The 27,322-nt window shown below is 39.2% G+C and overlaps 1 protein-coding gene and 1 long non-coding RNA gene across 2 annotated transcripts in view; both read left to right on the forward strand.

The window, feature by feature from the left end:
* The first annotated feature begins 5,650 nt into the window (after window positions 1-5,650).
* LOC134675398 (uncharacterized) lies at window positions 5,651-7,463 on the forward strand. The gene is made up of 2 exons (XR_010099735.1): window positions 5,651-6,360; window positions 6,946-7,463. It is a non-coding gene; the product is annotated as an uncharacterized LOC134675398 (long non-coding RNA).
* A 250-nt stretch (window positions 7,464-7,713) lies between these two features.
* The window catches only part of LOC134675681 (trithorax group protein osa), an 87,596-nt gene continuing 67,987 nt past the window's right edge, over window positions 7,714-27,322 (forward strand). Inside the window, exon 1 of the mRNA XM_063534008.1 lies at window positions 7,714-8,027. Within this exon, the coding sequence (XP_063390078.1) occupies window positions 7,987-8,027 (41 nt within the window). The 5' untranslated portion in view covers window positions 7,714-7,986. The remainder of the gene's footprint in view (window positions 8,028-27,322) is intronic.

The following is a 27,322-nucleotide window of genomic DNA, read 5'->3' on the forward strand; positions in this document are numbered from 1 at the left end:
AAATTTCAAACTTATTTAGAGCACGATGTATGAATAACGAACCAGATATAATTATAATATCAAATTAATTTAGAGGTCTGAAATAAAGTTAAACACATGTTTGATAGTCAAACAATTCTTTTTTGTTAATCCTAAATAAATACTTATCAATTTCAAATTTTTTAAAAATCAGTTCCATGCTACTTATTCTCTGTATCTTACATTTTCGGGTAGTTATAACATTTATTGATTAACCAACCACCTGGATCTGTCACCGAATGACACTTGACTTTAACCTACATTATTTGATCATGTAATAATGTTTTCATCTACCCTCAACTGGCTTAAGAAGCCATTTGAGAGTAGATTTTGTTTACGTTTTTTTTTAAATACCTAAAGATACAGACTTACTCGTATCGATAAAGATATAGACTAATGTCTTATTTATAATAATTGACTAATTATAAGTTGTGACCTGTAATTTATCATTAGGTATCATGAGATAGAGTTAGACCAAGAAAAATCTGCAGCGATTTCGATAGCCCGCGCAGTACAAGTGTTATTTTAAACGTCGAATTAGGTTTTTATTTACTAATGTTACTATACTACATAATAATGTTAGTAATGTTGTATGTAAATATATTTATTTCATTTGTTTTACGGTTTGTGTATTAACATATACGGTTACCATACCATTGAACATCTTTTTTGTTTTTTATTTATTGAATGTGTTCGTTTTCGCATCAAACTGAGTACAAAGGTAGATTAGATAAGATTATTTTTTATCATCTGTATTACAATACATAGGTATTCCTATGCGTGATAAGTAGGTATATGTATGTATAGTAACAAAAAAATGTCTTACTTTTTTTCCCAAAAGATGACAAAGCTGTGTAAAATTTGTAGAAACGTTTAGATCGTTAGTTTCTTACAGCGTTCTAAAAGTCATAATTTTATTCCAAAGTACCAGAGTAAATACAGCACTTTAATACGGCTTAAAATTGGTAAGAATAAACCTATGAATTACTAAATTATCACCATCATTGGGATTATTATTACTTTAGCCTTCACATGGACCTGTGCAATCGTCATTATTAGAACAAAATAGGTACTTATAGTAGTTATGGTTTAAGTTCTTGAAGCAAGCATTTTGCACGATAGTCGGCGATAAAGGCGTCGACTACCACTTATCTTTATCTTTATCGTGCGCCTTCAACAAATAAAGTGTAAAACGAGATAAGGGCAAGGTACCTCTGTGACTGATGTGATACCAGCTCGATTCTCATAATTTTAGCCACCTACATAGGCTTCATAGGTATTCGAAATATCGATAAATAAAAGTTAGAATGTGGACCAAATTTTGTTGGTTTTCATAGTTAAGGGGCCCACAGATTACTAGTTCGCCGGACAATAACAGCCTGTTAGTTGTTCGGAACTGTCACCTTTTGCGGGATGATAACTGGCAGGCTGATATCGTCCGGTGAACTGGTAATGCGTAGGCCCCTTTACACCTAATTTTTAGAAAGTTTGTAATCAATGTATGAAATTTTGTATCGGGGGGCACGGCAGTGCCCCCGCCAAGTCGAGCGCGAAGCAAACACTGCCGTACCATCCTTTACTGGAACCATTTCGCCGCATTTTCAGGCCCCTATTTGAGAACCTCTGGATAAGACCAGAACGCAGAAATTTTGGTCATCCAGTAAGCTATAATCACATACTTAAAATCCAAAATTTCAAGTCTGTAGGTCATTTAGTTCCGAAGTTAAGCGAAAGCAAAGTTTCGCATTTATGAAACTCACTCATGATCATCAGAATAGAACTAGTACTTCCCATAAACTCAGAGAGCTGAAATTTGGTACAGAGTTAGGGTTTAATGGCCACATAAAGGGAAAACCTAAAAATATTGCAATATCAGTCACGTTTTAAAGATCTGAGAACTCCATAAGTAAGTTTGTAATCCCATATAAATATATGATATTACAAAGTTACTGTTGCAGTTCCTACAAATAGTAGGTAGGTAAAGTAAAGGTACACTACGATGTACGATGTGAGTATGAATGAAGATATGTGTATACATAGTATGGGTATGAGTACCCGAAAAGAAGGACTACCTACAAAAAGAGATGAGATCCCATCAAAAACATTACCTACATGTAAAAAGGTGCAAGTCTCGCAACGCTTTTACTACAAAAAAGTTTTGAGATGTAATGTGAAACCAAGTCGGTTATTTTAATCAGTGCCAGGGGGTGTTAAAACCGTATCAATAAGATATCTTTAATTTGTAATACGTATAATGACTTGGCCATCGCACGGCTGCATAATGACAAAAGGATCATCGTCACCTATTAAAAATAATTCTAATTGAACATAACGCTAGCGCTAATTGCAGTTTGAGCATTACACATATTTACGAGTACGGTACGAGTAAAGCATTATGTGCGATTGCCAAGTCATTATATGATGATTAGTGACGGATTACTGATTATTATTTAATTATTAGATTTAATGAATGGGCAATACGAAAAACTGTTGCTACTGTACAAGAATCAGAACCGGAAAAAAAGAAAAGAAAGATTTGTAATAATAAAAAAACTACTCCTAAAAAGAAAAAAAATGTGTTAAATAAGAAAATCTAATAAAATAAATCAATATGCCCACGTTTCTACAAAAAGAAGTGAAATCCCACCAAAAACATTCTGTAAAAAACTAGCCAAGTCTCGATGGAGCTGCTTGTTTATCTCTAAAAAGTAATGAAATCTAGACAAAGTCGTGCCAAGTCTAAGGTTCCTTACTGCGATTTCTTTATTATTATAGTTAATGTTGTGTGACTTGGCCGTTGAAGGGTACACAAGGGTACAAAACCAGGTGCTCCATGACACCATTGCACCAATCTGCCATTGCACCTGCATTTGCAAAAGAAGTGTTTGTTTCAGGCTCGCCCATACATAAGTATTATTGAAATACGCAGCTTTATCAAGCCTACAATTGACTGGTTATTGAATCAACGTTTTCCAAGTGGCAATTTTCCATCGTCAATGGGTAGCGGTTCTGGCGACAGATTGGTGCAATGGTGTCATGGAGCACCTGGTTTTGTACCCTTGTGTACCCTTCAACGGCCAAGTCACACAACATTAACTATAATAATAAAGAAATCGCAGTAAGGAACCTTAGACTTGGCACGACTTTGTCTAGATTTCATTACTTTTTAGAGATAAACAAGCAGCTCCATCGAGACTTGGCTAGTTTTTTACAGAATGTTTTTGGTGGGATTTGTATTTACACCATCCATTCATTTCAGACTAGGCTGGTGATGATTGGTATGATGTCACATATTTCGCAATTTTATTTGCAACGTAATCAAAAATTTCATTTAGTTTTTATTATTTTAACCAAAAAAACATTTTCATTAAAAACATTGTTAGAAAATAACATGAATAACATGAATTAGGAAATATAATAAAAACTATTATCATTCCAAAAACTAGTTATTTAACTGTTAACGGTGAATAAAAACGTCAAAACCATTTTCGATTACAGATGTAGTTAAAGTGACGTCACAAAGTTTGTAACTCCCCCCTCTCCCTTGTCACATTTTCTACCCCCTCCCACCCCTAAACGTGTGACTTAATTAATGGATGAGCCCTTATGTTATGACTATTTCGAACACACACGATTGTTGTATCGAATCATCGTATGTAAGAACATATAACACATTATAACTACCTTACGTAGAGTCTGTGTGGAAAGAGAAGTCGTGAAATACATGGGATACATTCTACGACTCTTCTCTTTCCGCACAGTCTAAGACGAATATTGGTCCATATGTTGCATCTGATTACAACAAAACCAAGTATATACTTGGATTAATTTAAAATAAATCTTTATTACTTCTATGTCATTCAAATCCATTCTTGCTATTTTTGTGTGATAAAATATCAGGACCTGTTCATGTGATAAGGAAACTGAAATATAGGTTCAGGTGTGGTGAGTATCACTGATAGCGCGGGTCATCGATACTTGAGCCGCACCTAGGTACTCCTGATATTTCGTGGGTTTAGGCGGTGATTCATTTTAAACATAAAATTATTATTAAGTACTTTAGCATTGTCAAAATTTCTAAAACCATATCGGATAGTCGACGAGCCTGTCTTTTTACCTCGATGCCTCGAACGGCCCCTGAAGCAGGTCAAAGCAGGAAACCTTGAAACATTTGATAAACACAAGATGGAAATCGATTTTCCGAACTTGCGAGTCAACTTTGCAATTGAGCAAAACGAGCGGCACATACGCTCACTTCACGCCGGTGAACTCTGGCTTAACTTTAACCCACATAACAAAGTTGAATGTAAACACAATACGGCAGAAGTTTCCGAAGTTCCAGTTCACGGCCGCGAGGCGCCGCGGCCCCCGGCGGCCCCTGCCCCGGCTCCAGCCTGCGCCGCGCTCCGCGCACCGTGCACCCCCACACCACCCGTGGTCGCGCTGTCCACCCCCAAGACTCGCGCATCGCTCGTCACCCCCGCGGTGAACTTGCAAACTCGTTACTTCTGCCACCCTTTTCTTCAGCACAGTCAAAGCTTAATTGAATAATATTTTTAATTGATTACGATTAAGGATAAATCAATGAAATTTGTTTAACCGTTTGAATATTTCAGTCACGTACATTAGCATTGTAATGGCTGCATTTAACCCTTTAATCCAAGATTTTAGAGTGCCTAGAAAAGTAGGTTAGTCGAATTTGCATACGGAATACGAAACATAGTCTCCTTAGTCCCTGAGGCCCTTATATTATAAATAAAATAAATATTATAGGACAATTTTACACAGATCGACCTAGTCCCACAGTAAGCCCAATAAGGCTTGTGTTGTGGGTTCTAGACGACGATATATATAATATACACGTATATATAAATACTTATATACATAGAAAACATCCATAACTCAGGAACAAATATTTGTGATGAACACACAAATAAATGCCCTTATACCAGGATTCGAACCCGGACCTCCTGCTTCGTAGGCAGGGTCACTACCGACTAGGCTAGGAGGCCGTTATAAAGGATTTAATCCAAATCGAATTTATACAATAAGGTTACAAATTCAAAACTGTAATAATGACAAGGGGGACTCAGGAGGATAGGCAGGGGGCAGGGATTTTGCCAAGATCTAGATTAGAAAAGCAAGGAGATGTTTGTTGCATGGAAAGTCTTTGCTTTGACACAAAAAAAAAATACATTCATCCCAAACAAGTTCTTGAAAATGTACCGAGTCGTAGTTTTACCTAATAATTCATCGTCATCTTTATCGCGTTGTCCTGGCCTGGCATTTAATAATTTAAGTACTGGTTAATACATATCTAAAAAGTAATTAAACTTTGAAAAACTAAGTTAGTATACAAGGAGAAGTTAAGTGTGTTAATTCCTAAATATTCCTAATGCTAGTTGACAAATAATTCTCGCATAAATATTTCTTAAAAATGTGCTGCAAATGAGCACACCTGTCTAATGCGTCCCAGAAAGCGCGCACCGCGTGCCTTATCAAATGACACCGTTTGATACGCGTCTTGCTACCTTATCTAACATGTCGAAATTCTTCCACCTACCACACATCCTAGTAACAAGGCTAAATTTCGGTTAGCACGACAATTTTGAATATATTTAGAACCCAGCACTTAATACGGAATATATTGATAAAAGTACAGTACCTACAAAAAGCATGACTCATAGCTGCCAAATTTATTGATAGGTCATATTTTTAGATAAGGCTCTTATTATATGATACGTATTCAACGTTGCCCAGGGATTACTTTTGGAAGTACTGCGTGTAACTTTGTGACTAGGAAAGTAAGCAAATTATCTGTTGACTGTTAGATATAACGTAATAAACGTATATCTCCAGCGTAAACACGGCACTAGTCATTGCGATGAAGCCGCCGTGAGCAGATAGCGGGCTCTCGGCTCTGGTCCCGGACGCTGCTTGCTACAGCTTCCCACTCGGGCCTGGACAACAGCGCCACCGCCGGCGCCGCTCACGGACCCGGCTATAGCGTGCGCAGTCCTGATCGTCGCTAGATAGATATCGTATAGCTATTGCAACGAAGCTTATCATCGATACCTTACTTATTGGTGGACTGAAGTGTTTGCGCGACTGATACGGCGGGCGAGGACCAATCGATTCCCTCGATTCATCGAATCTTATCACGATCATGGCGAACATTCATACCTCGTGTCAATTCCCCGATATCGTATCAAAGATATCGTAAAAGTATAAATATGAGCCCATCGATCGATCCGGTCTCTGTCCAAGTACAAGCTGTGTAACGTCTGCCTGTCAGGAATAGCTAAGTGTAGTGTCACGGGTTGGAGTCCTGCGCGTCTCCTGGTAACAGTGCTTCCGTAATAAGTGTCGTTTCAAATTTCTTAACTTAGTTATATTTGTCTATGGTGGGATTGGTGGGCAATATACTTTATTACCACGTTAAATATATTATCTCCACCCTCGTGGCCGCGGTTCAAATTTGTACAACATTTGGTCGTTCCCGGTTATTCTACACGGCGAGTAGGTACTCATAAAATGATCATTGAAATGGTAGTCAAATAATTAAGCTCTGAATTAGTGTCAATGTAAAACAAAACGATTACGTAACAACATATGGTGGTCCAATGGCACATGTGTTTGCTCATTCCGCACATCTTGTCGTGCTGGAAATGGTGTATGTATGTATTATTAATAATATTTTACAATTTAAATGCCTCAATTATCAAATTGCGATTACATTCACTATGGAGCTACGTAGGACCGCTGACGCGACAGGAAAAAAATAGGTGTTCTTATCAGAGAACGTTAGCCGCACCTTTTCAAGCGGTGATAGCGGGCGCGCGCTTCGAATCGAGCGCTCACTCCGATTGTCACATCAGTCTAACACGCTGCATAGTGCCAAGGTCTAATAATTTCTCATGTTTGCAGTTTCAAGCAGAACCGCTGGCTTCACGTCTGAGTTGGACAGGGGATCTAGACAGTTTGACGTGGAATGCTGCCAGATCTATCTTTCCAGCTCACGCGTGGAGCCGCGAGAAGTCTGCTGCGTCTCTCCGCACTAAACTCTGAGGACACCGCGCAAAGAAGTTGAGCGAGTGAAGGGTTAAGTGGAGGTGTGATCTCTTCACTTTTTTTGGTTAAAGTGAGATTCAACTCCTCCAACTTAACCCTGACTTGCATGACCTACACAGACGAGGCGGACCGAGTTACGAAGACCAATTTTATTTTTCTTGACCGTTTTTACATGGATTTTGCTATTTTTGTTTTATGAGTGATTTGAAATGTGTTTGTAAAAAAACTATTTAATACGGATTTTTTCTTCTATGAAGAAACTTCACGATAACAAACCGCACCACATTATTATAATTGCATATCATTAATAAAAAATCTTATTACAATTGTTATTAAAATATCCTTATTTATTTTAAACATGACATGACATTTAATTTACACTTGTTTTATTTTAACTATAAGATACAACACTAATAAAAAAAGAAGTCCATTTTACTGGTAGTAGCACATTATTGAAACTTTGGCGCCACTGTGCGCGCTTGAGTATTATTCGAGACCCAACGCCCTGCAGACTAGTCTGAAGTGTGTTACAAATCACTAGAAAAAAATCACAACACCCAAAACAAAAAATGGGCAAAAAAACGTTGGTAACACCGGTGCGCTAAAAAAGCTTGCAAACTTCACGCACCTAACCTGCGCTGGACATCGACTCGTCCGTATTCTCTAAACTCTGGGAAAATGTATATTGATTTTTCAAAGAAAAGTCAACCGATGTAACAAAACACCGTTCGCGGAGTGTTTATACGCGTTTAGAAGCGTCGCGGTCGATGTGCTGTGTCGTCGAGATGGTGCGACGGTGTATCTCGGCGCGTTCCCAGTGAGATCGGAGAGTGTTGCGTCGCGCGGCCGACGGCCCGACGGCCCGGAGCCCGGCCGCGGCCAGGGCCTGGGCGCGCCATGGACGCCGGCGCTGCGGACCCGCTGCGAGCGGCCAGGCCGTGAGTATCAGAGCCGTGTGCCCAGTGCTGAGGCGCTTGTGCCGATGTTGCGAACCACACCGCCGCGCGGATTATTTCGGTCGCCGCGAGCCCATCCGAGGTTGCGAAACGTCCCGTGCGCTTTCCGCGGTCCGCGCTCGCCTCTCGACTCTCGTCGCAGCGAGCGGCGGAGTCGCGGGGCTACATTCTCTCGCCCGGAGTGCGTCGTCACGGCCTCCGTGGCGTTGCGCCATTTCGAAACGCTCGCGTCTGTCCTCCGTCCTCCGCCGCGGCCGCGTTCCGAGGAGCGAGGACACGGAGCCGCAGGGCTGATAGCGATCGGGCGGCGCGGCAACCGAGCGTGACCGCGCGCGCTCATGCCCGGCGCCCGACATGAATGAGCGGCCCAGCGGCCCGCCACCGCTGGGTAAACATCGTAAATCAGAGCCGTGTTTACAGTTTTTGCTCGCCCCGTCTTTGTCCGGTGCGGGCGGCGCCGCGCGGCGAGCTAGTGCGCGCTAGCCCGCCGAGCGCCCGTGTCGCCCGCGGCACGTCCGAGTGAATTATGGCTAGGTGCATATACGCCGTGCACTACACTACACTACACATACCTACACCGCACGCATAGCTATAGCTGTGTGCAGCGAAGGCTGTACCTACCTACTCAAACAAAGCATTTCGCCCACAAATCCATAGTGCGGGGCTCCCGCGCCGGACCTCGCCAGTCGCACGATCGCGCGCCGCTCCCGACCCCGGTCCCGGTGATGTCACGCGATATTACTGAGTTTTCCAAACATCTGTGACTGTCAATTGTTAATTTTAGTCTGCATTTTGAGGTTAGGTTGTGATTTGTGCCATTAATGCGAGTCTCGCTCGTGTCGAGGCCGTGAACCGGGGCCAGGGCCGCGTGCGGAGCCCTGTCGGCTCGGGGGCGCAGCCTCGCGGCGCGCGGGCGTGGAGTGTGCAGTGTTGGTGCATTGTTTAGTGTGCAGTGATGGCAGTGAGAACACAGTGCAGTGACAAGTGCTTTTAGTGCCGGATACCACAACATCAGTGTGGAGACTTTGCCGGCCCATGTTATACAGGCCGTCCTAATGCTCAGGTGAAGTTGTAGCTTGTGTGTAAGCGGTCCCCGACTCAGGCCACTCCCTGCTAATACAGCTAAGTTGCAATACTAACCAAAAAAAAAGCTCATAAACACAGTTGCAAAGTGATTACATCACTTAGATCTTCCTAAAATCCATTCTTTCTCTATCAGCTAAATCCAGATTTACCCTACAAAATCCTAATCTCATGTTAGTCATGATAAAGCTTGAATAGAAAAAACAAAAACACAAATATTTACCCAAACTGTCAGCACAGCAGTGTGTGTGTGTTACTGGTTCAAACAATATCCACAAGGAAAACATTATCTACCCTAGTTTATGATGAGGCATGGTGGTTTAACTAATGCCTTTTATAATAAAATTTCTTGTATTTAATTCCTTCACAAGGTTATGATGACATAATGTGAAACAAGTAAGAAACTAATATGACAGGACTTTACTTGCGAACAAACAGGATTGCTCTAAATATATTTATTGTACAAATTACACATTTAATTTCCTATAATCATTTATATTCAGCATTCACCAGTGATTTTGGTTAAATTGTTCATACATTCAAGCCATTAGCAATGTTGAGTATACACCCAGTTGCCTTCAGTAATTGTGGGAACACTGTCATTTTCATTTGGCAGCATAGGCATGTGTGCATTGTTATGTCACACTCACACATAAATGATGCTTTTATTGACCCAGGAGATTAAAGTTTGTTGCGATTTTTATTTAAACAATTAAGTTACACACATTTAGTTTCTTAAAATTGCATATTTATAATAAGTTTTGCCTGAATATCATCCAGAAATCTATCCATTAGATTCTTTTTATCCATTTTACCTCCCGTATTTTGTTACTTTACTAACAATGTTGATTATTTATCAGAATTGAAATGTACTGCTTTAAGGCCCAGTTGCACCAACCACATTCAACACATTGATCAACGTCAAACACAGTGAAGTATGAAATTTCCCATACAAATAAATTTAGCAAACTCTTTAACGGTGACAGACGGTTTGGTCCAACGGACCCTAAGTATTCCGTTCTTAGTTTAGGTTATCTAGCAAGATTCTCTATTTACTAAGTATAAACTCTGTTTTTAAAGCCCAGATACAATTTAAATTGGCTGATTATCAGAGATTGGCGGGGGTGAGCTATTTACCTTATAATTTTGACATGTCTTACGTCATATTATAAGGCAAATAGCTCACCCCTGTCAAGCTCTGGTATTTACCCTAGGGCCAAGGAGGCCATGACCCCGGGGCGGCAGTATGCATGTATGCAATATGTATGTTCCAACATACACAAGTGATAAAAATATGAGCAGGTAGCATGTCATATGACCCAGTAAAAGTTTTCAATTGTGTGTAACCGAACACTATTCAAAACAGTCATGAATGTAACATCACTTAAGCCAATTACTTGGGCGTAAAATGGTTGTTTACAAACATTGATTAAACCACTTTGGACTGTCTGGCGAGTGTCTGTGGACTATTATCTTTTTTTATCAGTGTTGCCGTGCTTTGGAGCAGGTTATGTATGGACTGAGTTGTTTGTTGTATGTTGTTTAGTGCTTATGTTCATTTGTGTTTTTGGGACCCTCCTCAGGGGTCTTAAATAATTAATTTACTGATTATTTCCTATAGCTGGCAAACTTATTTTGTCAGTAATAGTGAAAAAAAAAACTGATCTCCTCCCTATGTTTTGGGTTATTAATGATGCTTAGAAATAAAGGATATGTGTGAAAACTGACTGTCTTGGGGGAACTGGTAGCACTACAATATCTTGTTTCCACTTTGATTGATTTTTTACATCATGTTACCTACTTAATGATATTTATTTATTTATTTGGTTATTTCATTTTGTGGGGTTAAGGTTCATTGAACTTTACCCCCCCTTTTTATTTTAGTGACTTGTTTAATCTTGATAAGTTTAAGATAGTTGCAATATAATGATTATTGATACTGACAGACAACACATAACATAGCCTAAACCATTGAAAACAAGACCTTTAAATTTGAAATATAGATTCCTCAAAGTCAAATACCTATTGTAGAGCTCAGAAAAAGATTTTTTTTAGAAAATCGTCACATATCGGGGAAAAATGTAGTGGAAAGTTTTAAACAATTTCTACATGGACGAAGTCGCGAACGAAGGCTAGTATAATAAAGTAAGCAAACATGAAGCTCCTATTGCCACATGAAGCACATTACTCATAAGCATAACAATAAAAATAAACAATGAGGCCATACACAAACAATCACACTTATCTCTCAGAGATAAGGCTCTATTGATAATACTCATTTATGTGTACCATGTTGCTCAGCTTTTGCTTTGTCCAAGAGTTGTCAGCTTCATGTGAGCAAAACACTTACAATATGGACTTGCTTTGAACTTAATTAGGAAATTAGGTTTCTGTACAAATACAATTGACATATAGTTAACCAAATGTAACCTGGGTGACCAGTGACCATAGAACTATGAAACACACAAATAAATGGCTTACCAGGATTCAATCCCAAGCGCAGATGAAAAAAAATAGAACTAAATACTGTACAGAAAGGACACTTCCCACAAACCCGAAGTTTGACAGCGATTCAGGGTCGAATCATACTATCCCTTTCTAATATATAGCACTATCCCTTTCGGCTATTTAGGGTTGTCAAAATTCAAGTGATTATCTTATGTGTGGTTGTACACGCACTAGGAAGTCAAGTGGTGCCAACCCTAATAATTGCTCGGAGCAATGCTGAGCCGAACGGTGCCGAGTTCGACCGAAGTCAGGAGTGTCTCCTCACTGTCCCAAGCCCTCACAGGCAGGGCCACTACCAACTAGGCTAATAGGCCATTTCAGGTGAACCTGAAAACTGACAAAAAACTAAGAGTACTAGAAAACTAACAAGAATTACAAGACAAGAACTGACAAGAAGTCTAGGAAGACTGACATCAAATGTCTCTCTGTTTTAATCAAAATTCTATTCATCTGTTTCTTGGGATATTTCTTATTTTGGAGCTTTGGGGCTTCACGGCTTATTTAAGACCTCAATATTTTTGTGAGGAAAATAGTGATATCATTAATATTCTGCTCTTGCATGCCGTAATGAGGACTGTAAGTAGGTTCTAGGTTTAACTTATTCTTGCTAAATGCACTACCTAAAGACCAAACACCACACATTGATATTCATTTATTCAACTTGCAACATGCATGACATGGTGAGTTGGAATAACAATAATACAAATTATTTAGGTACAATAAGTTTGTTTTCACAATATTATAATAACAAAGACATTGTTCAATTTAAGGAGTTGGTTTTACATGAGATTTTACAAATGTTCAACATGATGTAACGAAAGCTGTTGCATTATGCATGTATATGTGACGTCCTACGGGAAAAGGTACCTTATGGCGGTTGGCGCTTACGCTATTATTAACGCCGCTTCAATATTATTGCGGCGCTATGCGACGTAAGCGCCAGCCGCCATAAGGTACCTTTTGCCGTCGAACGTCACATATTTGTACAAGTTCCCAGTTCCAATGGATTTTACGGAAAATTAATATCTTGTGAAGCTGAAGTAAACTCAACCTCAAAGATATACAGTCAGCAGCAAAAGTTGCTAAGCGGGCGAGGTGTTCAAAATGATCTTGACGCGACTTTATTGTTAAGAGAATAAGAGCGTGTCAAGGTAATTTTGAACACCTCGCCCGCTTAGCAAGTTCTGCTGCTGACTGTACATACATAATATTTAAACTTAGTGTCATACTCTTTTATCCTACATAAAGTATTTTTCAAACTCGATGGGGTGCTGACAGATGTCATCTCAATACATAGAGGTACAATCATATGGGTCATTCTAAGTTAAGAGGTCATGGCTTGTATGAAAAAGTGGCACAACATAAATATTATAATTTTGATCTAATTATACAATATTTTTATTGAAACAACTCTTTTATGTATATTTGTAAGCTAATCAGTCATTTTTTTAATATTTGACCATTTTAGAAGACACCAGGGGAGAGACCGTACTTTTTCTATGTAATAAAGAGAGAAGGGTCTCTCCCCTGATCTCTTTAAAAACATAAACAAAATCGAAATCTTGACCAGCCGTCTTACAAATTCCAGCAAATTAAAGTGTAATGATTCATTTAAACAAGAATTCATACCTCCACTGTACATTTTGTAAAATTATGCGCCAGGGGAAAGACACCAGGGGAGTGACTTTTTCATGTCAAAACACATATAATTGTGAAAGTATTTATTGTAAATAATTAAAATAAGTATTTATACAATCTATGCATAAACTATAGTAAACATACAAATACAATTAAGTATTTATATCAATAATTTTGAAATAAAACTGACCAGGGGAGATACCACTTTCATAAAACAACATTGTCAAGTAAAGGGGTCAATGGTCAAAATGACTGACAATTGGAACCAAAAGATGACTGTCGCAGGGTTGGTTGTTAGTGTTGAATCAAAAGCATTGTTATTGGGATTAAAATCTCAATAATTAAAATTATAAACCCAATATTTTTACATTTACATAATAGCCAGGGTAGGAGACATAGAATTTGGGGGACAAACTTTAACATAAATAATTTTTATGAAAAAGAAAACTTTAAAGAATTTTATGAATAACATTACAATAAATATTTGTTTTAATTTATGAAGTATACCAAATTTAACGGATTTATGGGAATTATATCTGGATAAAATTACTGATTTATTGTAAAACCTGCAAAGGGACAGGCCAGGGGAGGAGACTTTTGCATGTTTGAGGGGCAATTGTGACAGAACTGAATGAATTAATTAATTGAAATTGACTGTATATAGAGGAAATGCAATCTTTTAAGGGAAATTACCATAATTTATTTAAATTGTTTAAGATAAGTACGAATATGTATCATGGACACCGTTAATACCTCTTAACTTAGAATGACCCATATAGAGATGACACGGGGGAGGGGCAGAACGACCGAACGAGATGCACTTATGGAAATTTCAGTAGGAGTAGCAGAGAAAGCGGTATTATTGCTTGTCCTTGTCACAGTCTCACTTTTTGTTTGTTCCCCACCAAAAATTTAGTATGGTTTATGGTGGGCAACAAATAAGCCGACCGAATTAAGTAGATTGTTTTTGGTATGTCGTCAGGAATGTTAAAACGTGAATATTGTCGCTTTGCGTATGTTTTCTCCCTCACGGAGGCACGCGTATAGCTCATCTATGTAATACTAGGTCTATGTCTCAATACTATTTTGTGAGATTTTGGCGTTTTTAGGTTATAAATTACAATATGGAGATAACACCTGTCACCAGTGGCGTGCAGTGCATACAAAAAAGGGTAGGCACTAGGGTAGGCAGTCCATACAAAATGACCAAAAAAAAAGTTGCCGATTTTTATAGTTTGCGTTACATTCCTTCAAGAATGACTCTTCTAGAGCCCGATTTAAGTCTTATCTCCACTGCACGCCACTGCCTGTCACCCTACTCACAGAGTTAAAAAAACCGGGCAAGTGCGAGTCGGACTCGCGCACGAAGGGTTCCGTACCATAATGCAAAAAAAAAGAAAGCAAAAAAAAACGGTCACCCATCCAAGTACTGACCACTCCCGACGTTGCTTAACTTTGGTCAAAAATCACGTTTGTTGTATGGGAGCCCCATTTAAATCTTTATTTTATTCTGGTTTTAGTATTTGTTGTTATAGCGGCAACAGAAATACATCATCTGTGAAAATTTCAACTGTCTAGCTATCACGGTTCGTGAGATACAGCCTGGTGACAGACGGACGGACGGACAGCGAAGTCTTAGTAATAGGGTCCCGTTTGACCCTTTGGATACGGAACCCTAAAAATACATGTCTCATGCAACATGTCACATGTTTTCCCACGGCGTGCGCTGTTGTCGCACCATGCATTTGGCACGTAAATAAAGAACGCTATAACCACGAAGAAATTCGTACAGTCGCCTTCAGATGTATCGGAGCGGCCAGGGTGCTCACAAATATCTGAACACGCGTCTATTGTCAAGGCGTTCAAATCAGGGATGTTGCGAATCAACATATGCATAAAATCGATGCGGAGCATCCTCATGTTGCGGATGTCGACCAAGTCGGTAACAGGAACGTATTAGCGGCGGCGCCGGCGGCGTAGGTGCTAGGTAATTTCGTCATTATATATAACGAAATCGTTTAGATCCCGAAAAGTCGGCCAAGTTACTGTTTATTAAATAAAATGCACCTATATTCTTGCTCAAATGTCTATGTAGTGTTAGTAAATTAACAATTGTATTTAGTACCTTAAGAGTAGTTAAGTGTAGTATATTTCTGTTATATATGTTTTAGTGAGAGCTGTTAAGGAAATAAGTGAATGTCCTTAGTTTGTCTCTGTAAACTTATCTCCTGCTCACTTATTTCTGTTTGCTTTCCAAATAAATAAAATAAAATAAAATAAAATACTAAACGTTTCGTTTCTTTTTTAATAAAAAATACTAAAAAATTTGTACTTGATGTTTTTTAAGAACCAAATCGTGACATCCGCATCCGCGGCTGTCAAAAAATCTGCATCCGCAACATCCCTGGTTCAGATTATTTTTGAGCACCTCGGCCGCTCCGATACAGCTGATGGCTCGATCGACTCGCCTGTTCCTGTCTCTATCGCACTCGCGTAATTATATAGCCGTCCTGCCGATGATGTCTGTCACTGTGCGAGCGGGACAGCAATAACTACAAAATTCTTCGTGCTTACAGCGTCCTTACTTTAGGTAATATCAATGTACCCCGCGACGCGTTCCCTTGCGCCGTGACCCCGACCCCGAGTAGGTATGGCTCACAATGTTACATGTATACCTATTCCATAACGTATTTACATATGACATTTGTTTAACAAAATACTCAAAATACACAATGCGATTAAAATGTAAATTGAAAACGTTGATTTTTGTAGGTACCTTACAAAAATAGAGTCTAGATAACTCTGCACTGACATTGACAGAATAGTGTGGAGAGTCATTATAAAACTCTGATTTTAACTTTGTCACTGTGAAATTATATATTCTTTGGTATCGTCTTGGGTCGTCCCATTCGTTTTTCGTCAAGTTCTTAAATTAGTCCTATTCTGCTTTCGTCACTCATTCTACATTGAAAGCCACCAACGATTGTGACGAATGTAGAATGGGTGACGAAAGCAGAATAGGACTAATTTAAGAACTTGACGAAAAATGAATGGGACGACCCAAGACGATACCTATTCTTTGACTGAACTATATTTTCTATGATCACAACTCTTTTAACGCATTCACTGCCAGGGGGCGTGGCCTAGGAACAAACTTGTATGACGGTGAACGCACATGTGCGTTGGGGGCAGTGAATGTGTTATGACTAGGTCAGGGGTCGGCAAAGTGCGGCTCCTTGCAGGAACAGTCACCTGTAATAATAATGTTACTCCTTGAAGGCAGCAAATATATGCGACACGCTCTTATCTTATGGTCGTGTCAGATATTTATATCAAAGAGTAATATATTATTGCAGGTGACTGTACGATTGTGGTTCTTCAAGTTTGAAGTGGAGTTCTGAGACCGCGGAATACAGCATTTTGTTGCACTTTGAACTTCTTAAAATTGGTGATTTCAACTTTGGTTCCGTCTTCTTCTGAAAAGTTTGCCAACCCGCGGACCGGGTCATTGACAAAATTGACTTACAATATTGTAGTGAGATATAGAATATAGATAATATCTAAAGTATAAAATATGTAGCTGTAGCATAGTGAAACTAAGAGTCCTTAAGAAATAACCTGATACCAAATTATATGACGTTCCATGGATAAAGGTACCTTATGGCAGTTAACGCTTAGCTTAGGCTATTATTAACGACGCTCCAATACTAATGCGGTGCTATTATACGCCGTAAGGTACCTTTACCCGTGGAACGTCACATATAAATAAACATAACCACAGGATAAATAATAGTACTACTGTACAGAAAGGACACATCCTGCAAAACCGATGTTTGACAGCGATTCAGGGACGAATCTAACTATCCCTTTCGGCTATTTAGGGTTGTCAAAATTCGAGTCATTATCTGTGGTCGTGCACGCAAAAGGATGTCAAGTGGTGCCAATCCTAATAATTCCTCGGAGAAGTGTTGAGCCGAACGGAGCCGAGTTTGCCCGAAGTCAGGAGTAACATAACTTTCATAATACCGATTGATCGCGCATTTACTCGAATAGCAAATCTAATCGCTGACAGCGCCGCGAAACATCTGCCCTTGACATTTCTCACGTGACATGTGACGTATTAGTATAGATGACTGACGTAGGTACTGTCGGTGTAGTATAGCAATTGATCGATAGGTTGATATTTCGGACCTATTGTGCAGATTTCAAAAGAACTTTTTTATTACGTTAGTGGCAAAGTTGACAAACATATGGTCCGCCTTAATCGTAAGCGGTAACCGTAGCCCATGGACTGCAATTTCATAGATGTCACATGGGCGTTGCCGATCTTTTAATAACCTTTGTTCCTTTTGAAAAACTCCGTACTGTAGCACCATGAGGAAATCTCGGTTGTATTATTGGTTGGTTGTCACTCCCATAAAGATTCAATTAGGAATCAGAAGTTTTGGTTTGGTCGATAATGCCTGTATGGCTTCGAGGAAAGAGGGTACGGCTGTTCCTATTTTATGTGTTTTGGGAGGGCAGAGCTATAAGGGCACCCCCAGATCTCTTACATCCAGTTTCCTTGGGTCTCTAAAGTTTCCCATAAAGTTTTAAGTCCTAATGTATTGTTTGTCCACATTTTCGTTAGTCATAATTTGGTTTTTCTCAGAAACGCGTAACTTTTCAGGATTGCCATAAAACAAACCTAACCTAACCTATCTATGTATAGGATAACCTTACGAAAATCCTGAAAAGTTAACGGTTTCAGAATTAGGACAAATGATAATCTGACATTATGACTTTCAATAATTATGTCAAACAAAGGGACCCCAGTTTCCTTACATATATTTGCAACGACTTTTCTCTTGTTTGTGGCTGTCTTTTGCCTCACTAAATGTTGCTGTCATAAATACTCTTCAAGTGTTTACATGCCTTTACCATACACCTCACACACAGGAAATTGAACCTTATCTCGTAGCGATAGAACACACGATCGGTCGACGGTAGCGGGCCGAAGTTTGTAACACCTAACAATGTTAACTCCCGTAATGTCTAAGGAGTTTGACCTAGTTGTTGCAGGACTTTATACTTGCATTGCCCTAACAGAACCTCTTTCGCTTTAGAAGAAAATCATATAAAACTATTTTAATATAAGTTTTTTGTCACAAAATTTTTGATACTAGCGTTTTTTTCAGCAGGCAACTAATTGTCGTAATATACTCACTCATCGAGAGTATCGAGACTATTCTAATAAACCCAAACATAATCGCAGAGTTCCCTTGACCACTTCCTGTTTCCATCATCAGATCAGCTCTATGTCATCATTAGGGTTCCGTACCCAAAGGGTAAAACGGGACCCTATTACTAAGACTCTGCTGTCCGTCCGTCCGTCCATCCGTCCGTCTGTCACCAGGCTGTATCTCACGAACCGTGATAGCTAGACAGTTGAAATTTTCACAGATGATGTATTTCTGTTGCCGCTATAACAACAAATACTAAAAACAATAAAATAAAGATTTAAGTGGGCCTCCCATACAACAAACGTGATTTTTGACCGAAGTTAAGTAACGTCGGGCGGGGTCAGTACTTGGATGGGTGACCGTTTTTTTTTTTGCATTATGGCACGGAACCCTTCGTGCGCGAGTCCGACTCGCACTTGCCCGGTTTTTTTATTGCAATGTCATCGGCCGATTAACATATGTATGCAAAATTTCAGGTCAATCGGAAATCGGGAAGCGAGTCAAATTTAGCTGCCAAGATTTGATCCACACTAACTAACATGCATACTAAATAAAACTTTGTAGTCAGCCAGTAGTTGTAAAGCTGGAGCAAGTCCTTTGTGCAGATAATCCTTAAGCCCAGTCAACTCACGCGCAGGTTATCAGTGTGTCCGCGCCGTTATCTGCGCAAGTGGGTCGCCCGCTTGCGACACTGCAGCGGGTCGCTGTGGTATGCTTGGTGCTTGCAGCGAGGCGTGGGATCGATGGACCTTAATGCTAATTCGTGGTGTGTCTATGACCTCATTGTGAAATTCAAATAAGTCCATGAAAAAACCAATCAAAGCGGAAGCTTTTGCTTATATGTAGCTTTTACTGTATTTGCAAGAGCCGACTCCAACCAAAACCTTTAAAGATTAAAGTTACAAAAACATGACTAATTATCATTCGTTTTTAGTGGTACATCGTTACCCTGTATATCATAAAAGTACACAGAGTCGCACCAAGAAAAGTCTGCAGCGGATTTGATAACCCACGCAGTGTAAGTGTTATTTATACGTAATAATTTCATAGAAGTTTGACGTTTAAAATGACACTTGCACTGCGTGGGCTATCAACATCGCTGCAGACTTTTCACGGTCTGACTCTGCCTATAGCTTTTTTACAAATTTTAAACAGGAATATATTTTTAGAGTAATTGAGATAAAAGGTAGAAGCGTGCCATATCTTCCGTTTGAAGTTTCGCGCGGTGCGCCATATCTTTTGTTCCCTTCTAATCTGGTTGTATGCCCTCTCAAACGTGTTGCTTTTAGTAGTTGCACGCTAACAGGCCCCGAGCCCTAGGCAAGGGTTTGTTTCGTTCTTGCGGCGAGGTTCGAGCCTGGGCGGGCGTAGGGTTACCATACCACGTCAACAATTTTGTAGGTTTTGTCTAAATACTAGTAGCAGTAAAGAGAATAAGCATTATTGTGTTAGGTTAGGTTAAAGGGCTCCACATCAGACTCGGGTCTCTTAACAAGTTGAAAAGAACTCGAGTTTCTTATTTAACTATTAATTATTTAAGAGTCTGATAAACCAAGTCCTATCTTGTTTTTAATTTTACAACATTTTTTTTGGTATTTTCGAACGAGTTTATTTAAAAACACTTTAAATTGTGACTTTTAGGTAAGCCATCTAATTATCACCATTTAATTATTTACTTATCAAAGATCCTGACTTTATCATATATCGCCGCATCTTTAGCCCTATGTACAATTGTATTTACCTAGGTAGGTACGTACGTAGCGTACGTACCCTACGTAGCGAGCGCACGCACGCGAGTGCCATTGTACCTAGGTAGCATCCGTCGCACACTTCCGCGCCAGTTAGCGCTTTTCATACAATTTTTCGCATAACTTCTTGCAACCACGTCAACTGGCGCCCATAAACTTTGGTTTGGTTTAACCGATGAGGACAAGTCCTGAAATCCTGACCAGTTATGGACACCCTACTGGACGGCTACATCGATCGATGCTAGGTTTTCCCTCTAGCTTTTGTTTTGCTTTGACGGATGAGGACAAGTCCTGAAACCCTGACGAGTGATGGACACCCTACTGGACGGCTGCATGGATCGATGCTAGGTTTTCCCTCTAGCTTTTGTTTTGCTTTGACGGATGAGGACAAGTCCTGAAACCCTGACCAGTTATGGACACCCTACTGGACTGGACGGCTGCATGGATCGATGCTAGGTTTTCCCTCTAGCTTTTGTTTTGCTTGACGGATGAGGACAAGTCCTGAAACCCTGACCAGTTATGGACGCCGTACTGGACGGCTGCCTGGATCTATGCTAGGTTTTCCCTCTAGCTTCTGTTTTGCTTTGACGGATGAGGACAAGTCCTGAAACCCTGACGAGTTATGGACACCCTACTGGACGGCTGCCTGGATCGATGCTAGGTTTTCTCTCCAGCTTTTGGTTTGCTTTGACGGATGACGACAAGTCCTCAAACCCTGACGAGTGATGGACACCCTACTGGACGGCTGCATCGATCGATGCTAGGTTTTCCCCCCATACAGCTAGCCGTCACTTTATGTTTGTTCTTGTACGTGCTTTCTTGTAGTTAACTCATGCAAGCCATAAAGACAATATAGGATACTTCTATAATTGGGAGTATATTACTGCAATCTGCCGCCAGAGTGCAGCACTTGCACAAACCGTAAACCGTAAAGTAACTTATACAACTGTACCGTAGTAACACACACGTGTGTTTTTTCACAAATATGACATACATGCATCAATCAAGGCTGTTTGTTCACTGTTTGTGCTAAAGATTTGTTTCAATCAGGTTTAAATACATTATTTATTTGCTCATTCCTATTGTTTTTGGAAAGTAAAATACATATGTACGGTATTCACGTGTTAGTAATATTGAAAATCGATCTCATATTAGGGCAGAGATTAAAAAAAGCTAATGATGTAGGTACAGTCTGCAATAATATGTTACACAACGAAGGCCGCAAAAATATCTGACAATCGTATTTGTAGAGCCATAAGAGCGTGTCACATATTTATGCGGCCTTCGAGGAGTAACATATTATTGCAGGTGACTGTACGCTGTGTTGTGTTACTTGTGTTGTCGCACATCGAAAAGCTTGTTTATTCGCGAAATGCAGTTCTTGTGGCATTTTAATTGCATATAACTCCAACAATGTTCTTTACATTGTCTTATTTGTAATACATTATCATTACTAGAATCTATTGTTGTCTTTGAAAGTGCTTATTTGCATATTTGTTATAAAAAAATACGAAAGTTGGTATTCGATTGGAATTTTAGAACCAGCTTATCTAAGAACACTCGCGAAAATGTAAGTACATACTCTTAACCTTTTGGACGCCCAATTACCGATATATCCGCACCGCAGGTTCAACGCCAAAGACCGATTAATCGGTCACAGACCACAGAGCAACATAAACCTACATGCAAATGCATAAAGTTCAATTTCAATTTTGACACTTGGGTGACGTGGCGTCCGAGTGACTCTTTTGTGTTTGACACGGCGTCGAAAAGGTTAACTCAAGAATGAGTGTAATTATTTATAGGACATTCTTTCTAACGTAAAAAGAATTAAAAGAAAATCGATCATCGTCATATCCAGAGACATTCGAAATTCCAGTACAATCGGATATTGAGTACCGGTCAACAAACTAACGTACACTTTATTTTAAATACAAGCAAAAAGTTTGAAATACTGACCCAACCCAACCGACTACGTGTAGTCGTAAAAAAACTCATTTTTTCATAGTCGGTTGAAAATTATCATCCCCGTAATAAGTTTTTATTAAAATTTAATTTTTGATACAGTCAGCAGCAGAAGTCGCTATACACTCCAGGTGCTCAAAGAGAGGTAAACGTTTAAACTGTCAAAAAGTTGTTGACTGTCATGGTAGTATTTACTTGTGAGCGCTCAACGTGTCACAAATATGTTAACAGTCGCTATTCATTAATTTCTACACTTACAACAAGTCATTGATACCTTAGCTGTCAAAAAACCAGTGGTATCTAAGCGGTCAACGTGTCAAATATATCTGAACAATATGGAAAAATAGACTTTAAAGCATACAAGTATGGTCGAATATTGAATGAAAGATAGCCATGCTAATTTCAGGTAAAGCGTTTTGACAATCATCGAAAGCAGTACAGTCTTGTCATCACATACATCTAGACACGCGGTAGCGTGTCAAGCCAAGTTCAAGCAAAGGAACTGGCTAGCCAGCGCCGAGTGTAATATTACACGAACCACTTGGTGCCACTTTTGACCCTTCTATAACTCAAAACATCTTTGACGTAAACACATAAAACTACGTGTGTTTAATTATATCCATAAGGATATCTAGAAGCCCAAATTTCATGAAGCTAGCTCAAACGGTTATAAAGGTATGAAGGTCAAAAAGTCGTAAATTTTAAGACTGACTTATGACTTATAGTACCTAAACCTAACCTACTTCCAGATGACCTAGAAGGATGAAATTTGGAATCCATCTCGGTTATTGTGTGTAACCGTAGGAAAAAATCTAAAATTAAAATAAAGTTTAAAAATAGGGGGGGTCCCCATACAAAAAAAACATTTTTTATTGGGACTGACATATAAGTACCTAAACCTAACCTACTTCCAGATGACCTAGAAGGATGAACTTTGGAATCCAGCTCGGTTATTGTGTGTAAGCGTAGGAAAAAATCTAAAAATAAAAAAAAGTTAAAAAATAGGGGGGGTCCCCATACAAAAATATATTTTTTTATTGTAGCGTTGGAACCGTTACAAGCAGATATTTGAAACTACCCCAATATATGTATTATTATATTTGCTATATTAAAATAAAGTTTAGTCAAAAAATAAGTGGTGTCCCCATACAAAAAACTTGTAATACGCTCTAAACAACCGGCCAACGGTGTGTCGTCGGCGGCGCGCGGCACCACATAATTATACAAAGAACAGAAGTAAAAACCATACAGCGGAAACACAAGAAAAAACATTAAATCTCAATACCTGCCTAGTTTTCTTTACAAAAAGTATTGATATCCCACCAAAAACATAAATGTAAAAAAGGAGAGCCAAGTTCAATACAAAAATTATGCTTGGCTGTGGGGCTCGCCGCAAAAAGAATGGAGATCTAAATGAGTGCCACTGCCAAGTTCTATGCAAAATCCAAATATGTATTTATAGGAACAAAATAACATTATAAACAAGTATTAAACTCTATTTCTTTGCTTTATTGGATACCTATAACAATTGCTGTTATTTAAAAAAATGAGAGATCTTAAAGTAGGTTAGATTTGGCTTGACCAGATTTTATCAGAATTACAATATATATAAAATGATTGATATAATGAAAACTGGCCAAGTCAAATCTAACCTACTTTAAGATCTCACATTTTTTTAAATAACAGCAATTGTTATAGGTATCCAATAAAGCAAAGACATAGAGTTTAATACTTGTTTATAATGTTATTTTGTTCCTATAAATACATATTTGGATTTTGCATAGAACTTGGCAGTGGCACTCATTTAGATCTCCATTCTTTTTGCGGCGAGCCCCACAGCCAAGCATAATTTTTGTATTGAACTTGGCTCTCCTTTTTTACATTTATGTTTTTGGTGGGATCTATCTCACGTTTTGCCCTTCAACCATTTGACAGGAGCCTCTCGGTCAACTTACTGCAAACTATTTCTTTTAACAGAATCGTCAAGACGAATGACACATAGCAAACGCTAACTGAAGCCGAATTTAGAGCCAATTGTCAAGGCACGTTGTGATCTCAGTAACAGGCGTTTGCTTTTCAAAGCAGAGATCGCGGGTTCAAATCTCAGTCGTACGCACCTAAAGATTACAGCTTTTTATTTTTTTTGGGTTTCATTTCTATTATTAATTTGTGTCTTCTGGTTTTATGTTAATTTCGAATTAGTTTATATAATTTTTGAAGATATGTCAGATGTAGCGCAATATGTACGACTTTCTATCAGGACTTTGTAGGTTTGAACCCGCAGTAAGCGTTACTTAGATTACTCCTGTGCGGAATGCCATTTGATATTTACTGCTAGGTTGGATATGTTTAACACCTTTACCCGTGCTCCTCACGTGGGGCCACGGCTAGCCTCTATTACAAAGCCATAAAGTTTACATGTCAGATTGGGACAGTGAACGTGTTACGTTTCAATTCAATTATTTTCTCCTTCGTTCTTTGATCGATTCGGGCATCGTATTTTAGTACTACACAGGTTGGCCCATTTAGATCGGTCAGTATGGGAAAATCTAAAACTATAAAGGGACCCACTGATTAACAGTCCGCCGAACGGTATCGGCCTGTCAGTTAGAACAAAATTTTGACAGTTCCGAACAACTGTCAGGCCGATACCGTCCGGCGGACTGTTAATCAGTGGGCCCCTTAAGACATACACCGATCTCTTCTTAGGAACCATGTCATCGATTTTAGTAACAAGAAAAACTGCATTCATACATTTAAAATAAATGTATGTAAAATGTATTGAAAATAAAAACCGGGCAAGTGCGAGTCGGACTCGCGCACGAAGGGATCCGTACCATAATGCAAAAAAAGGCAAAAAAAAACAGTCACCCATCTAAGTACTGACCCCGCCCGACGTTGCTTAACTTCGGTCAAAAATCACGTTCGTTGTATGGGAGCCCCACTTAAATCTTTATTTTATTCTGTTTTTAGTATTTGTTGTTATAGCGGCAACAGAAAAACATCATCTGTTAAAATTTCAACTGTCTAGCTATCACGGTTCGTGAGATACAGCCTGGTGATAGACGGACGGACGGTCGGATGGATGGACGAACGGACGGACAGCAGACTCTTAGTAATAGATTCTTTTTGGTAATAGGGTCCCGTTTTACCCTTTGGGTACGGAACCCTAAAAATGCTGGTCTCTTCGAAAACTTACTAAATTAAATTAAAGGACATGAAAACAATGCATTTTATTGATTTCAGACATCATGTTTCATAGTAACATTTATTGCTTAAGACCTACACAATCGATAGAGTCTGTGCGGAAAGAGAAGAGTCGTGGCAGAAACGGGAACTAACATTTTAAATTTTATATGGCAATCAAACCTTTGACACCTGTCTTGTAAAAAGTAAACAAACTTCTGTCATTGTATATTTTTATTAACAAAAACCGCAAGTTTTATGTATAAAATATTTTCAAAACACGATGAAACCGTACATAAAACCACAAGAAAAATTATATTTAACATTGTTCGGTTTTTTCAGCGGGAAGAAAACGGCTAAAAGCCGACTATCGACTTACAAAAAGTCGCGGAACGTGTTTCCGCTATTCACGGGTATTGATGTTGTATTTAATATTAAATAATTACCTATTTAATAAGCCCCCTAAGTGACTTGTCTCCGGTACATAATCGGTAAGTATATTCATTCAAAATATATTAATTTTCATAAATATGCAGGTCATTCATGATCTTTAAAATAACTGACAAATAGTCTTGATACTTGCCATTTTATGCATATTTATATGGAATTTCTTTTTCTGGATTGTGTAAAAGTACCTACGGTATCTCGAATAAAAGACCGCTAAGTAGGTGATATGCAAGAATTCGTAATCTACGTGCCGGATTCAAGCACATCCAGTTGAGATGAAGATAGTTCTATGAGTGTCCCTGGTTGTTTTGAAGCTAGCTCAAACATAAGTGACATTGAATATTTTAATTCAGACTAGACGTGTGCGCCGATTAAAAAATGATCGGCGGCGGCGTTTGCCAAAAAATCGGCGGCGGCGGCGTGTTTTCGGCGTGAAATCGGCGTGACCTTGACTTTCAAGTTTCTTAACAAAAATCATTAATTTGTTGTATTTCTTGAAAATTTGATCAATGCAGGTTGCTCGTCAATGAACTACGTATAGTTTGAATATGCTGTGAGTAAAATAAGGTTTGTTAATGAATATAGTGAGGATAGGTATAATAACTTGATTGCCCTAGTAACTGGCTTTCATTAAGAGGTTTTCTGCTCCCAATGACCTTCGATCCAATCTGTAACTCTCCGTTTTCTCAAGCTTTCCATGGCTTATCATATTAAAATGACGTACTTTTTACTTTAACAAAACAGAACCTCATACATCCTTGACATTTGCTAGACATAGTAAACTGCTGTGGCTTCTTTTTAATGGTGTCGCACAAGCACCAGGCTTACTGAGACGTATCTTCTTTCTCGTTTTCTCATTGCCGAGGCTCGCGACCACATCTAATTTGTCTCCATTTCGTGCAGTCATAAGCCGTATGGACTGCACGGTGCAGACTGCTACAAGCCGACCTCTTCATAGCGTTCGACCATCTCACACATGTTCCATCTCGAGCACGTTTGCCATTCATTTGGCTTAAATTAATGTGTTTCTCCACATCATGCGTTAGATAATATGTCCGAAGAAGCTAAGGGCTCACCCATGGCATGCGCATGTTTGGAATAGATGAGTGGCGATATAGAGCTCTTTCAGAATGGAGAAGTTTGTTCTTCTAGCTGTCCAAGGTATAAGCAGCACTAGCAGCAGTCTTCTTTCGTTCGTTAACAGTTGACGATGACTACTTAAGGTTACTCAGTTACTTTAATTGGTGTATCTAATAGTTTCTGCAACTGGCTATTCAGGTTCATTTAATTAATGATTGATGTATATTTGACAACTGTAACATAAATAATACAAAAAAATCTATATTGTGATTCAAAAACCAACTTAGAATAGCTAATTAACAACACTCAAGGTCACGCCGATTTCACGCCGATCATTTATCGGCGGCGGCGGCGTGGTCAAAAAGCCCGGCGGCGGCGGCGCGCCGGCGCGGCGCACACG

This window comes from Cydia fagiglandana, chromosome 22 (assembly GCF_963556715.1).
Source record: "Cydia fagiglandana chromosome 22, ilCydFagi1.1, whole genome shotgun sequence".
Lineage (NCBI taxonomy): Eukaryota > Metazoa > Arthropoda > Insecta > Lepidoptera > Tortricidae > Cydia > Cydia fagiglandana.